This window comes from Moschus berezovskii, chromosome X (assembly GCF_049115385.1).
Source record: "Moschus berezovskii isolate FMDL1 chromosome X, NW_MosBer_1.0, whole genome shotgun sequence".
Taxonomy (NCBI): domain Eukaryota; kingdom Metazoa; phylum Chordata; class Mammalia; order Artiodactyla; family Moschidae; genus Moschus; species Moschus berezovskii.
Window position 1 is genome coordinate 1,419,307 of NC_142488.1, and position 15,952 is coordinate 1,435,258.

The window sequence follows — 15,952 nt, forward strand, 5'->3', positions numbered from 1 at the left end:
GGCCGGGGCGGGGCGATCGCGCCGCGCCCTGCCCGGTTCCGCCCGCCCGGGGGTGCTGGGTGGGGCTGTCCTGCCCACCCGCCGCCGCCCGCGCGCGCGCGCCAGTCCCGGGACGCTCCCTGAGCGGCGAGGGGCGCACCATGGCGCGTCGGGCCGCCCTGACCCTGCTCCTGTTCGGCCTGCTTGGAAGCCTGGTGTCCACCCAGGGTGAGTGAGCGCCGCCGGCCGGTGGGCACCTCCCCGCCACCCGACCGCGACCGGGGGGCCGCGCGGATCGGACTTGGCGACCCGCGCTGGGACCCCAGGAAAGGGCGGGGGCGGCGGCGAACCTTAAGAGGCGGTCCGTGGCGGGGGTGGACATCGTTTGGTACGCACTTTTGGGGGGCGCACTTGGGGAGGGTTACCTGGGGGCGGACGGTGTCGGGGCTCACCTGCCTGGTGGGGGCGCACGGTGCCGGGAGACGCGCCTCGGTGGGAGGCTTACTTTGGCTGCAGCCGGGGCGCGCGGGGCGGGCCGGCCCCGGGGACCCCCAGGGTTCTCCTCCCCACGACCAGGATCCGCCGTGCCAGCCGCTGGCCGACGCCCCAAGGAGGCGGGCTCCCGCTTTCCGCCCGCTTTCTCCCCGGGCGCCTTTGGAGGCGGACCCTCTCAAACTGTTGTTTGTTTGTTTTCAAATCCAGTCTTCAAGTTGCAGGCACCCAATGGGCATCGGGGGCGGCCTCAGACCCCCTGTCTCCGAGACCCCACCTTCAGCCCCCTCCGGGTTCCCCTTTCGTTCCGGGGCGCCCCGGGGCCCGGCTGCGCGCGGGCCAGGCCTGGTGACGGCCGCCTCCCCGGAGCCACGCCCTACGGCCCCGGCCTAAATTTGGACTCGGCCCGGGAGCCTGAAACCCGGGAGAGGGGGAGGGAGGCAGGGAAAACTCGGAGGCCTGGAAACTATCAAGCGTTGTGTGTGTGTGTGTGTGTCTTAGTGCCGCGGGGACTTGATGAGCGCGCTGCTCCGGTGCTGGGCTCCGCATCCAAAAGACGCGTAATGATCATCCATGCGGCCCAGGAGATAATTGGGAAAAACCCTGCTGCTAAGTCGCTTCAGTCGTGTCCGACTCTGTGCGACCCCATAGACGGCAGCCCACCAGGCTCCCCCGTCCCTGGGATTCTCCAGGCCAGAACACTGGAGTGGGTTGCCATTTCTTTCTCCAATGCATGCAAGTGAAAAGTGAAAGTGAAGACTCTCAGTCCTGTCTGACTCTTAGCGACCCCATGGACTGCAGCCCACCAGGCTCCTCTGTCCATGGGATTTTCCAGGCAAGAGTACTGGAGTGGGTTACCATTGCCTTCTCCGAAAAACCCTGGAAAAAAAATAAAATAAAGGACGCCCAGGCTGGCCACCCTCCACACCCAGCCTGCCTGTCTGTTGCCTGCGTTTTTCTTTCTTCTTTTAAAACAGAAGTTGAGAGCCTGGTTTCCAGTCTTCTCTGGCCTTTTAAAAGGAAAGTTGCTGGGTGTGGCTTTAAAAAAAAAAAAAAAAACCGGTTTCTCCAATTAACGGTTGCTGTCTCTCCTTTATATATGGTTATTTTTTAAGGAGACAGCGACTGCAGCTGTGTCCAGTCTTCAGGACTGGTTGGATCGGTGGTAGGCACGTTTTAGAAACCAGACTGCAGGACCCTGAGAACCTAAAAAAATGTTTATCTGGAAATTTCCAGCTCAGCGCTATGAAGGTTGCATTTTTTAAGCCCTGGCTCCTGCCTGCTGTTTGTCTTAGGGAGGGTTTGCTAATTATTGTGTGAACTTTTAAACTGTGCTGATGGGTCAACTGCTAAAGAATCTGCCTGCCATGCAGGAGACCCCGTTTGGATCCCTGGGTCTGGAAGAATCCCCTGGAGAAGGGCGTGTGGCAACCCACTCCGGTATTCTGGCCTGGAGAATCCCAGGGACGGCGGGGGGCGGGGGGCCTGGTGGGCTACAGTCCAGAGCCAGGAGTGGGGGCGGTGGTCGCAAAAGCGGCTTTCAGTTGAAAACACGTTCAAGAACGTGTGCGTTTTGGGGGTTTTTTTTGGGGGGAGGCTTTAGAAGACATTCAGCCTGATCCATGGGGACTTGTTGGAATACTTCATAGCTTGGTGCGGAGGGCCCGGATCGGGTTTCCTGTTTCTCTCTTTCCTGCCTTAAACCCTGTCTGGCTTGCTCCAGTAAAAAGTTCTTGATGAGAGTGCCTTGGTGGTGTTTGTCTCTTGCTGTGTGAGAGTCACACCTGCTCAGGAGGCTTCTTCTGGCCCCCATGAGGCTGCATGCAGTGAGCCCCCGGGGAAGCCCCGCAGACGGCAGCTGCCCCTCTCTCTCCCTCCTACACGTGGTGGTATCCGCGTGTCTGAGCTGCTCGGCTCGCTCATCCCACCTTCCCCTTCCCTGTTCTGTCCGCCGAATCCATCCTCTGCATCTGCCTCTCTGTTCCTGCCCCGCAGAGAGGTGCGTCTCTACCATTCGCTCGTACACGGAAGCCTAGAGTCTTAACCCCCGGATGGCCAGGCAAGTCTTTTCCTGCACCAGTTCTTATGGTTAATAAGGCATTGTGTGTTTATGGATCTTCAGAAGTCCTTTTGTGGATCTATAACGGGCTTCCCTGGTGGCTCAGATGGTAAAGAATCCATCTGCCTGCCAATGCAGGAGACCCGGGTTCAATTCCTGGGCCAGATAGATCCCCTGGAGGAGGACATGGCAACCCACTCCAGTATTCTTGCCTGGAGCATCCCGTGGACACAGGAGCCTGGTGGGCTACAGTCCACGGGGTCACAGAACAGTTGGACACGACTGAGCAACTAACCCTTCATGGACTTCCCTGGTGGCCCAGTGGCTAAGACTTTGAGCTGCCAGTACAGGGGGCACGGTTTCAATTCCTAGTCAGGGAATTATTTCCAAATGCTGCAAAGAAGACCCAGGGATCAAACCTGGGTCTCCTGAACTGCAGGCAAAGTCTTTACCGTCTGAGTCACCGGGGAAGCCCCAAATAGCCCCTGGTGTAGCCAAATAAAAAATATATATATATAAAAGTAAAAACAGCTAAGTAAATGTCACCCCTTCCATACAGGTTGTCAAAACAGGTCCCTTTAGCCATGCAAAATATTTACCCACCTTTGAAAAGGGCAGAGAAAGGACTTTGGCCTTGACTAGACAGACCTTTGTTGGCAAAGTAATGTCTCTGCTTTTCAGTATGCTGTCTAGGCTGGTGATAGCTTTTCTTCCAAGGAGCAAGTGAATTTTAATTTCATGGCTGCAGTCACCATCCGCAGTGATTTTGGAGCCCAAGAAAATGAAGTCTGTCACTTTTTCCGTTTTTCTCCATCTATTTGCTATGAAGGGTTGGGACCGGATGACATGACTGCGTGTATAATCATAGTAAAAAAGGTGAGGGAAGAGAAGTCTATACCTGTTTCCAACAGAGCTTTTGTGGATTTTTTAAATAATTTTTATTTTTGGCTGCACTGCGTCTTTGTTAAGAGTTTTCAGATGGCTCAGCTGTAAAGAATCTACCTGCCATTACAAGAGACGCAAGACACCTGGGTTCGATCCCTGGGTCGGGAAGATCCCCTGGAAGAGGGCATGGCAACCCACTCCAGTCTTCTTGCCTGGAGAATCCCATGGACAGAGGAGCCTGGTGGGCTGCAGTCCACAGGGTCGCAGAGAGTCAGACAGGACTGAGCACGCACAGAGAGGGTCTGTCTCTTGCTGTGGCGAGTGTGGGTTGCGCTCCGGTTGCACAGCGCCAGGTCTGGGCGTGGGGCTTCCGTCACTGCGGCTCCTGGACTCTGGAGTCCAGGCTCAGTGGCTGCAGTGTCTGGACTTGGGATCTTCTCGGACTGGGGGATCGAACCTGTGTTCTCCTGCGTTGGCAGGTGGATTCTTAACCACTGGACCACCAAGGAAGCCCCAGTCCTAATTTATAATCACCCTTACAACCATATGAAACAAAGACACAAACCACACACACACACCCCTACCACGCTCAGCAGTTGTATTTTCATATGCTCGTGTCCTCCTGGGAGAACGGCCTGGTTGTATGGGACACGCAAATGGTGTGTTGTGTCCGACTCAGTGCTACCCCATGGACCGCGGCACCTCAGGCCTCCCTGTCTATTGCCAACTCCCAGAGCTTGCTCAAACTCCTGTCCATCTAGTCGGCGATGCCATCGAACCATCTCATCCTCTGTCGTCCCCTTCTGCTCCTGCCCTCAATCCTTCCCAGCATCAGGGTCTTTTCAAATGAGTCAGCTCTTTGCATGAGGTGGCCAAAGCATTGGAGTTTCAGCTTCAGCATCAGTCCTTCCAATGACCACTCAGGACTGATCTCCTTTAGGATGAACTGGTTGGATCTCCTTGCAGTCCAAGGAACTCTCAAAGAGTCTTCTCCAACACCACAGAAGTTCAAAAGCATCAATTCTTTGGCGATCAGCTTTCTTTATGGTCCAACTCTCACATCCATACATGACCACTGGAAAAACCACAGCGTTGACTAGATGGACCTTTGTTGGCAAAGTAATGTCTCTGCTTTTTAATATGCTGTCTAGGTGGGTCATAGCTTTCCTTCCAAGAAGCAAGCGTCTTTTAATTTCATGGCTGCAGTCACCATCTGCAGTGATTTTGGAGCCCAGAAAAATAAAGTCAGCCACTGTTTCCATTGTTTCCCCATCTATTTTCCATGAAGGGTTGGGACCAGGTGACATGACTGCACATATAATCATAATGAAAAGGTTTGAAAGGTCGCAAGAACCTCCAAAATATGGCATACGGACTGAGCCCACATCATCGTGAAAATAGCGCCTGTAAATTTGGCGGCGTTGGATCGGGATTGCCCCAAACCCTTCATTTGCTAAATAAATAACTGTAAAGGAAAACACAGTAAAACCAGGTCTGCCCACGTCTTTCACAGCTGCAGCTGTATCTCTTCATGTAGGGAAACAGCAGTTCCTTTTGTTTATTTTTAAATTTCCTGTTGGTATTCTTTGCCGAGTTCTTGTAGCAGTTTTGGGAGTTGGCGTTTGGGGGTATTAGTTTCAGCTTTGTCTTAGAATGACTCGGTGTGCCCACTGTTTGGCTAACTCAGATTGTTTTTTAAAAAGTCCTGTAAACAGGAGACCAAAAAGTTCCTTTTTTTTTTTAATTTCCCGGTGTTTCTCCATGGGGGGAGATGGTCAGGGTTTCCAGACTTCTGACGTGCTGTGAGTTTAGTGCATTCGAAGAAGAAAACCATTGAACAGGTCAGAGGAGCAAACACCAGCTTGCTTCTACCCACACTTTGCTAAGTGAGCAACGGTGTGGTTTCATGCCGGTTCGTGCCTCTGGGTGGATCTGGCTTGGACGTGAAACCTCTGTTCCTGAGGGTCGCAGGCTGGGGAGTTTGACATGCCTGGTGGCTCAGAGGTTAAAGATTCTGCCTGCGATGCGGGAGACCTGGGTTCGATCCCTGGGTCAGGAAGATTCCCCTGGAGGAGGGCACGGCCACCCACTCCAGTATCCTTGCCAGGAGCATCCCATGGACAGGGGAGCCTGGTGGGCCACAGTCCATGGGGTGGCAGAGAGTCGGACAGGACTGAGCAACTTCACTTTCACTTTGCAAGTCTGAAGCCTCTTTTCTTTTTGCTCTGCGTTCTGCCTGTGAAAGTTTTTGGTAGAATCTCTTTATATTCCAGAAGAGCCGGTCCAGACATCAGCGACTTTTCAAAGAGCTGAGTAATGACTCCTTAGGGTGCTTTTGAGAAGGAAAAAAAAAAAAAAAGGATTACTTTAAAAATAAATATTTTTAATTGATGATTGCCTTACAATATTAGCTTGATTTCTGTCATGTAGCAACATGAATTAACCATTACTTCAGTTCAGTTCAGTTGCTTGTTTGTGTCTGACTCTTTGCGACCCCCTGGACTTCAGCACGCCAGGCCTCCCTGTCCATCACCAACTCCCGGAGCTTGCTCAAACTCATGTCTATTGAGTGGGTGATGCCATCCAGCCATCTCATCCTCTGTCGTCCCCATAAGCGTACATATGTCTGGGATTCCCCAGGTCATGCTAGTGGTTAAAAAAAACCCACCTGCCAAACGTTAAGAGACCTGGGTTCAGTACCTGGGTGGGGAAGATCCCCTGGAGGAGGGCATGGCAACCCACTCCAGTATCCTAGCCTGGAGAATCCCATGGACAGAGGAGCCTGGCGGGCTACAGTCCAGTGGGGTCGCAAAGAGTCGGACACAACTTAGCACACACATATATGTCCCCTGACTCTTGAATCCCACCTCCGCGTTTGTCTAACAGCTAATCTTTCAGCAGAAACTCTGCAGGCCAGAAGGGAATGGCAGGATATCTTTAAAGTACCGAAAGATAAAAAAAAAAAAAAGTAATCTACAACCAAGATTACCTGGCAAGGATCTCATTCAACGTTGAAGGGGAAATCAAAAGGTTTACAGATAAGCAAGCATTAAAGAGAGTTTCACACCAGCCAACCAGCTTTCCAGCAAATACTAAAGGGACTTCCGCAGGGCAGTACCCACGGGAGGAAGGAAAGGCCTACCCAAAAAGCCAACCCAGAACGGTGAAGAATCCACCAGGAGGAACATACATATGTCAGTCATTGATTTTCCAGTGTCTGCGGAGAGTTAGGGTGAATTCCCGCTGGTTCACCGCCCTTCCTTGAGCACGCGGCTAAAGTCAGGAGGGTTGCATTCCAGAGCTGGGAAGGTATTAGTCATCCCCAGACCGTGTAGCCAGAACTTTGTGACCGCTGTTTCTCAGCATCCCTCCGGTTCTCCCACCCACCCCACCCCCAGCCTTATCTGATCACGTTCTGCCTGTTTGCAAACCGGTTGCCCAGCAGCGCTGCGGTGGTGTGACCGCAAGGGCGCGGTGGACCGCTTTAGGGATAGACAGGGAGGTGATGCTGCCTCTGGGGTGGGCGAGGAGGCGTGCAGATTTCTCTCTGCAGGGTGAGCATGCAAGTGTTGCCCATCACCGTCTGCTGTGGCCGGCTATCTTGTCTTGGGAAAGGGCTCCATTGGGAAAGTGCTCCATGGAGGATCGAGATGCCCCCATCTTGGGCACGGAATGCAGCCTTGCTGGACAAAGGGAGCCAGGGAGGTGAATTCTTCAGTGCTTCAGTGAGGGCTCGCGCCGTGTAGGAGGAAGCGAAAGGGCCTGGGTGGGTCTTAGAGCGGGCTGGGGGTCATGGGGGGTGAGGTCACGGGGATGGGGTGCTTGCCTGACCCATGAGGGCAGCCCCCACCCCGCCAGCACTGTGGTGTGGGACTGACTTAAGGACCGCTGGCCTGACTGGGGCTTCCCTGGTGGCTCAGCTGGTAAAGAATCTGCCTGCAGTGCAGGAGACCCAGGTTTGACCCCTGGGTCAGGAAGATCCCCTGGAGGAGGGCATGGCAACCCACTCCAGTATTCTTGCCTGGAGAATCCCATGGACGGAGGAGCCTGGCGGGTCCATGGGGTCACACAGAGTCAGACATGACTGAAGCGAGTTAGCACGGCACGCAGGGCTCGGCTGGACTGAGGCAGCCCTTGGTAGGTGGGATTGATGATTGATGGATGGATGATGGGACATAGATTTATAGATGATGGACAGGATACATGCCTACCTAGATACATGGTAGATAATAGATAAGGCGAATAGATGTCATGATTGCACAGTTAGATGGATGGGTGAATATAGACAGATAGATCTTGAAGTTTTCCAGTAGTCATGTATGGATGTGAGAGTTGGACTGTGAAGAAAGCTGATCGCCGAAGAATTGATGCTTTTGAACTGTGGTGCTGGAGAAGACTCTTGAGAGTCCCTTGGACTGCAAGGAGATCCAACCAGTCCATTCTAAAGGAGATCAATCCTGGGTGTTCATTGGAAGGACTGATGCTAAAGCTGAAACTCCAATACTTGGGCCACCTGATGCGAAGAACCGACTCATTGGAAAAGACCCCGATGCTGGGAAAAATCGAAGGTGGGAGGAGAAGGGGACGACAGAGGATGAGATGGTTGGATGGCATCACTGACCCAATGGACATGAGTTTGAGTGAACTCCAGGAGTTGGTGGTGGACAGGGAGGCCTGGTGTGCTGTGGTCCATGGGGTTGCCAAGAGTTGGACAGAACTCAGCCACTGAACTGAACTGAACTGAGATCTTGAAAGTAAATGAACTGAGATCTTGAAAGTGAAAGTCGCTCAGTCGTGTCTGCCTCTTTGCGACCCCCATGGACTATACAGTCCAGGGAATTCTCCAGGTCGGAATCCTGGGAGTGGGTAGCCTTTCCCTTCTGCAGGGGATAGGTCTTACGTGAGTGATCACAGATAAATGGTACATAAATTATAGATAAGGTGAATAGACCAGCTAGACTCCTTGTAAGCTTATCACCAGGCTGTGGCTTGTCTTCTCTGCATTCCTACAAGATAAGGGGACCCAGGGCTGGGGAAGAAGGTGAGTGTCGGCTGGGGTGTGGACTATGCATTCTGTCCAGCTGCAGGAAAGAAACTTCCCTGTCTGCCTCTGCGAAGGCTGATGCTGGCTCCCCCGAGATCCCACCCCGCCTCCCAAAACCTCTCTCTGGCGTATGCTTCGCGTCTGTAACTGCTGATGGTTCTAATCCATTGTAATCACGCCCGCGGCGTCTACACCGTGTCGAAAGAGGGCTGAGCGCCGCAGAAGGGATGCTTGCCCACGGTGGCGCTGGAGAAGGGCTGTTTGAGAGGGGTCCCTCGGACAGCCGGGAGAGGCCGCCGTGGACGTGGTTCGGTGTCCTGCGCCCACGGGTGACTGATCGTTGCTGTCACTTGCTGTTCGTGGTCTGCCCATCCTGCCATCGGGGTGTGTCCAAGTGTCACCCTGGCGGGACTCCAGGGAAGCTGGACCGTGGCCTCAAGCTGGGTGCAGGGCTCCCGGAAGCTCAGTGGTTATTAGGGACACAGACTCGTGGTTTCTGCGGCAGGTGAAGCCCCAGACGGTACCCCCTACAAGGAGCCCAGCGTGCAGGCCTTGGGGACGCCCGGGGTCTCGGGAGGATGGGATGACGGATGGAAGGAGTCCAGCAGGCCGAGCGGGATGGGGAGGATGCTGGGTGATGAATCAGGGCCCGGTGTCCCCTCCAGGCCCGCCTTGCCCCATCTGAGTCACGGGGTGCCCCCCCCACCCCCTCCTCCAGCCCATCTGGAGGCTTGAGGGGGCACTGCCTGCAAACCACAGATGCACTGCAGGCTTCCGGGCCGTGGGCTGGGGTCCTGCCAAGCTCTGCAGCGAGCGGACCGCCTTGAAGGGTTCTGCCTGTGAGGTCTGCACCGGGCACTCAGCTTCTGGCCGTGGGGACAGTCCACTCTGCCTCCATGATCACTGGGGTGGGGCTGGGGGTGGGGGTCTGTGTGTGGGCCTCCCCCCCCAACTCCCCGCCGAGGTGGGAGGCACTCAGGGGAGCCGTCAGCTTCTCGAAGTCGGGTTGGGGAGACAGGACGCAGCCTCCGGGGAGAGCAGGGGCCTGGTCGGTATGGAGACGCTGCCCAGGTGATGGGTAGAGAGCCATCGCGGCTGGGCAGGTACGGGAGTCTGCACCGAGTTCCGCTGAGCAGGGAGGCAGGCAGACACATGTGTGCACACCCGCTCACGCTCAGACACCAGGCGCGTGCACTTGTTCAATACGTATTCACGCGCACACACCCATGGCACTTGTTCAATATGGATTCACACACACACGCGCGTGCCCTGCAGCACATACACATGCCCTCGGGTGAAAGGGCTCGTCACTCAGTCGTGTCCTGCTGTCTGCGACCCCGTGGACTGCAGCCCCGCCGGGCCCCTCTGTCCGAGGTATTCTGCAGGCAGGGACACTGGAGCGGGTCGCCGTGCCCTCGCCCGGGGGATCTCCCTGACCCAGGGACCCAGCCTGCATCTGCTGCGCTGGCGGGCGGGTGCTTTACCGGCCGAGCTGCCCGGGAAGCCCCCGATGCAGGCGTGTGTGCGTCTGAGTCTCACGCACCGCTCCACCACCGCTTCTGCCTTTTGGGAAGCACACGTTTGTTCTCTGTGTCTGCGAACCTGTTTTGGTTTTATGAACAGCGTCAGTGGTATAATATTTTGTTACATTGTAGCCGTCGGTGATATATGATATCTGGCTTTCTCTGTCTGACTGACTCCACTGAGCATAATTGTCTGCAGGTCCACCCCTGTTGCCGCAAGTGGCGTTACTGAGTTCTAGTTTTAAAATAGCATCTGCCTGCCTGTTCTGAATACACACATGGGAAAAAAATCACACATAGAGATACACTGCCCCAAACTCTACACTTACACGTGGGCACACACCCAAACTACACACATGGGCGTAGGAATCCCCGCGTGTACACACACCAGAAATCCACACCTCACTGAGACACACACTTGGGCACACGCTCAAAGCAAGCACACATATCTGTACAGATACACGCATGCAAACAACCCCAGCCACACAGCTGCACTCCAACCCCCGTGGATCCCAAGTGAGTGAAAGTCGCTCAGTCGTGTCTGACTCTTCGGACCCCATGGACTGTGGCCCGCCAGGCTCCTCTGTCCATGGGATTCTCCAGGCAAGGATACTGGAGTGGGTTGCCATGCCCTCCTCCAGGGGATCTGGAGGCAGGCCAATTCTTTACCGTCTGAGCCACCAGGGAAGCCCAAGCCACTCTTGTAAGTGGGCACAGACACACACACACACACGGTCACTCAACACACACAGCTGCACGCCCGTACATATACACACAAGAGAGGACGGCAGAGGGTGGGAGTTCCCGTCTGTCCGTGTGACATTCCACAGGACAGAACATATCGTGACCGCCTGGAGCTTCCCGGGGATGAAGGCAGCCTGTGAGATGCCCGGCACTCCCTGAGGTGGGGGGGTGCGTGTCATCTTTGACTTCTGCACATTTGCAAAGACCCTGAGGCTGGGAAAGATTGAAGGCGGGAGGGGAAGGGGGCGACAGAGGATGAGATGGTGGGATGGCATCACCGACTCGATGGACGTGAGTTTGAGCAAGCTCCGGGAGTTGGTGATGGACGGGGAGGCCTGGCGTGCTGCGGTCCGTGGAGTCGCAAAGAGTCGGACACGACTGAGCGACTGCACTGAACTGCACAGGGGTCCTTCAGTGGGGCACCATTCTCCTTTCTGCTGACCGGACGTCCACTCAGCACAATTCCCTTTGCTTTTCTTCAATTCGTCATTAATGGGCTAGAAATAGAAATGGTGTTGACATCGTTTCAGTAAAGCAGTCAGCAACCGGATAGAAGAACAGCGGAGTAAAGGTAGTTTCCCCCTTCTCAACAGCAGTTAAGAAAAAATAAGGAAAAACTACCCTCTTCTGGATCGTCTGGTATTTCTTCAGGAAGTACTTTTTGGATGTTTAGTTATAGACAGGTTGCTATTCCAAGGGTTTGCCTCTCCATATTTTCTCCATCGGGTGTTGGAAATTGGGCTTCGCTGGTAACTCAGGCGGCGAAGAATCCACCTGCCAATGCAGGAGACAGGGGTTGGATCCCTGGGGCGTGAAGAATCCCCTGGAGAAGGGAATGGCTGCCCACCCCAGTGCTGGAAGTTGTTCCCTGCCGATTTCGAAAGACCTGCTTTTTTTAGAATAAGTCACGTGCAGAATTATCCTGGTTTCCTGCTAGTTTAATTGCTGTTAAACCCTGAGACCGTCGACAGTTTAAAACATAAGCTGACATGTTCTTACTTTTAGGCTTGCGAGTGAATATTGCAAAAGAGAACTCAACACGTGATCCACCTTCCACAACCATGCCCCCTATTTTATTGTTTTCTTCCCTTCGAATTTAATTTTGAGTAACTAACTGGATTCTTATTTTTTTTCCAGATGATTTCGACTTATCGCTCGCCCTTGATGGTAAGTAATATTGCAAGCATCTTAGAGACTTGGAATATAGTAAATCTTCTGAAACACGTCTCAGCGGCGATCACCAGACTCACATTTGTTGAGGAAAATCGAGATGCTCTCGTCGGGATACGTTCATCCTTTTTTTTTTTTGGTGGAATAGCTTCCGTACTCTGTGGCAGTCAGGAGGCCACACAGGATTGCAGGCGCTTGGAGAAGTGGGTGGTCCCCCGTGGGCTGGTCCTCGGTGAGCTGGTTCCCTGTGGACTGATCTCCCGTGGGCTAGTTCCCTGTGGACTGAGCTCCCGTGGGCTGGTTCCCTGTGGACTGATCTCCCGTGGGCTGGTTCCCTGTGGACTGAGCTCCCGTGGGCTGGTTCCCTGTGGACTGAGCTCCTGTGGGCTGGTTCCCTGTGGACTGATCTCCCGTGGGCTGGTTCCCTGTGGACTGAGCTCTTCATGGGCTGATTCCCTGTGGACTGAGCTCTCGTGGGCTGGTTCCCTGTGGACTGAGCTCTTCATGGGCTGGTTCCCTGTGGACTGATCTCCCGTGGGCTGGTTCCCTGTGGACTGAGCTCTTCATGGGCTGATTCCCTGTGGACTGAGCTCTCGTGGGCTGGTTCCCTGTGGACTGAGCTCTTCATGGGCTGGTTCCCTGTGGACTGATCTCCCGTGGGCTGGTTCCCTGTGGACTGATCTCCCGTGGGCTGGTTCCCTGTGGACTGAGCTCCCGTGGGCTGGATCTCCTGTGGGCTGGTTCCCTGTGGACCGAGCTCCCGTGGGCTGGTTCCCTGTGGACTGAGCTCCTGTGGGCTGATTCCCTGTGGACTGAGCTCCCGTGGGCTGGTTCCCTGTGGACTGAGCTCCCGTGGGCTGGTTCCCTGTGGACTGAGCTCTTCATGGGCTGATTCCCTGTGGACTGAGCTCTCGTGGGCTGGTTCCCTGTGGACTGATCTCCCGTGGGCTGGTTCCCTGTGGACTGATCTCCCGTGGGCTGGTTCCCTGTGGACTGAGCTCATGGGCTGATTCCCTGTGGACTGATCTCTCATGGGCTGGTTCCCTGTGGACTGATCTCTCATGGGCTGGTTCCCTGTGGACTGATCTCCCATGGGCTCGTTCCTGTGTGTTGGTCTCCCGTGGGCTGCTCGTAAGGGCCCTCATCTATAAGGGTCTGTGACCCCCTCCCTACCAGCGTTACTTGCAAAGACCCTCTTTGTAAAGAAGGTCAGATTCTGAGACTCCCGTTGAATTTGGGGGCCCACGATCCATCCCAGGACATCTTTCTTTAACTCCTGGGGTCCAATGCAGAGGCATCAGTGAAACCCACAAGAGCAGCAGTGTTCCCAAAAGCCAACAGGGGCGGTGGGGCGGATAGTCTTATTCTTGACGGTAGAAGCCTTCTTCTGCTTGGCTGCTGGGAAAGGGTGCCCTGGAGGTGTCTGTGGTCCAGATGATCTCAGCTCGACTCTGCCTTGCTGCCCAGAGGGTCAGCCTCGGTGGGAGTCCCACATGGCCAAAAGGGTGCTCTGCCTAAGAAACCCGAATAGCCTTTTCGCCAAGGGTCCCCCCACTGCCCCGCTCCTGCAGAGCCCCTGAGCTCTGCCCCCTGTCCTTGTGCTAAACATCTGTTCCCCGGGCTTCATCATTCACTCCTTGGCCACTGGCTGAGCTGCCTGGAGAACGTGATGCTTCAAACATTCTCTGGCTCTTTTTTTTTCCCCTCTCTTAAATGTATTTATTTGGCTCTGCTGGGTCTTTGCGGGTGAGCGTGGACTTTGTCTAGTTTTGGCGAGCGGGGGTTACTCCCTGATTGGGGTCCACGGGCTTCTCGTTGTGGGGGCTCCGCTTGTGGCAGAGCAGGGGCTCTAGGCCACACGGGATTCAAGAGTTGGATCTTGAATTGATTTAAGAGTTGTGGGAGCGTGGGCTTACTTGCCTTGTAGGATCTTCCCAGATCAGGCTTGAATCCGTGTCTGCTGCATTAGCAGGGGGATCCTTAACCCCTGGAACCACCAAGGGAAGACCCCCCTCTCTGACTCTTTTTAAGGAAACAGGAGCATGTGGAGGGTTGACTGTGTTTCCCAGCCTCCAGATTTCCTGGCTGAAATGTCTTTTCTTTTTCACAGATGACAAGAAACCCACTCTTCCTCCACCAAAACCAGCGCCCGGTAAGAAGCAGAGGTGCTCAGCGTCCAAAAACACAGCACAGAAGCTGTCGTCCACCCCACTTTCCCCACGAGCTGGGGTAGATGCAGACGGCTAGATACCCGCAGTGGATACAGCCTGGTTAATATTTGAACGATGCTGTGATGTGTCACGTCCAGCAGTGGCCGTAAGAGGGCAGATGCTGACACTTTGGCGAGGTGCTCTGGGGGTCCCGTGGGAAGCGTCTCTTTACGCCGAGTCTCTGTTACTGGATTTCAATACTCCTCTCTTGGGAGTAGCAATTTTAGAAGCTGGGACCCTCGTGAACCGTCAGATCTCTGTCTACAAGGACCATACCTGATGTCACTCACCCTTTCTGGAAAAATCTCAAGATTCAGAGACCAATGACAGAATTGTCTAAGGATCAGATTCATTGGGGTGTGGGGGCGGCTTGCCAAGTGGAGCTGGTAGTAAAGAACCCGCCTGCCAATTCAGGAGACGTAAGACACGCAGGTTCGAGCCCTGGGTCAGGAAGATCCCCTGGTGGAGGGCATGGCCACCCACTCCAGTCCAGTATTCTTGCCTGGAGAATCCCATGGACAGAGGAGCCTGGTAGGGTACAGTCCATGGGGTCGCAGGGAGTTGGACACGACTGAAGTGACTTAGCGTGCACACACACACACACACACTCACGCACACACAGATTCACTGCGTGTTAGCCACCCAGCGTGCAATCAATGCCCAAAGTTACCAAGCTCTTATCACTTATTTTAATATATATATGTATATATAAGAGCTCAGTTTAATTACTGGATTTCTCATCTAAAAAGTGAGAAAGGGTTAGTTGCTCAGTTGTGTCCGACTCCCTGCAACCCCGTGAACTGTGTAGCCCGCCAGGCTTCTCTGTCCGTGGGACTCTCCAGGCAAGAATGCTGGAGTGGGTTGCCATTGCCTTTTCCAGGGGATCTTCCCCACCCAGGGATCGACCCCGGGACTTTTGCATGGCAGGTCATTTCTTTACTGTCTGAGCTACTAGGAAAGCGTTGTGAGGAAAGGGTAGTGTTGCTCATATAACTGTGAGTTTGACCCACGCGCGCGTGCAGAGCAAGCTGGCTGAGTCACTGTTGAACAGCGGAAATGTGTACCCTCGTGAGCCTCCTGGAACGTTGATGCTGTTTCCTACTTATGACTCACGACGGCTCAGAACCTTGTGTTGGGTGGGTTCAGAAGCTCTCCTGGGTGTCACTGGGACTTGAGTCCTCAAAGCAGAGAAGGCCACCTCTAAAATCTCCAACCCTCTAAAACGTCACGTCATTCTATCCAGCACGCCTGGGTCAGCCGAATCACTTTTTCACTGGGTGTGAACCCGAATCAGGGCACGGGGTTCTGTTCTTGTATTATAACATCTACGTTGCCGAAGTCACGGGCAAGTCGGGAGAGTTGGTTTCAGGGTGGACGGTCAACAGGGAAAGCATTGTCTGCAGGCAGAATTCGGAACTCCAGCCTGGTCCATGGGGGCCATAATTGATTCATAGATACCGTTCATGATTTTGATTTTTCCTTTTGTTCTTTTCCTTGAAGAGAAGGGCGTGAAAGCAGTCAGGAGTTTGGTATTGCGGTTGATAGAGATGATGCTCTGTACCATCTGCACCGAAAGCCATTTCTGGTCTCCGTTTCACGCAGGACTTCAGTATTCACTGTTTTTTTCTCCTTTAGGGAACGATGACTTCGATTTAAGCGATGCCATTGGGGGTGGAGGAAACGGTAAGTAGTCTTGTCTCAAATCTCCTCTGGGTCTGACCTGGTTATTTTATCCTTTCAAAGAGGCTTTTTCTCTTTTAACTAAATCAAATGAGATTGCACCTGGAAAAGCCTAAGGAACGGGTGTTGTTGTTTCTTGGTTTTGACCTTTTGGCTTTTATCTGCG

The 15,952-nt window shown here is 54.1% G+C and overlaps 1 protein-coding gene across 2 annotated transcripts in view; it reads left to right on the top strand.

Annotated features, from left to right (window-relative positions):
• Nucleotides 1-49: 49 nt before the first annotated feature.
• LOC129535250 (uncharacterized) overlaps nucleotides 50-15,952 on the top strand; it is a 32,911-nt gene continuing 17,008 nt past the window's right edge. The window contains exons 1-4 of one of the 2 annotated variants that reach the window (XM_088834183.1): nucleotides 50-207; nucleotides 11,864-11,893; nucleotides 14,007-14,048; nucleotides 15,742-15,789. In XM_088834183.1, coding sequence (XP_088690309.1) covers nucleotides 141-207; nucleotides 11,864-11,893; nucleotides 14,007-14,048; nucleotides 15,742-15,789 — 187 coding nt within the window. In that variant the 5' untranslated portion in view covers nucleotides 50-140. The remainder of the gene's footprint in view (nucleotides 208-11,863; nucleotides 11,894-14,006; nucleotides 14,049-15,741; nucleotides 15,790-15,952) is intronic. The other variant, XM_055393930.2, reaches the window with a different exon arrangement.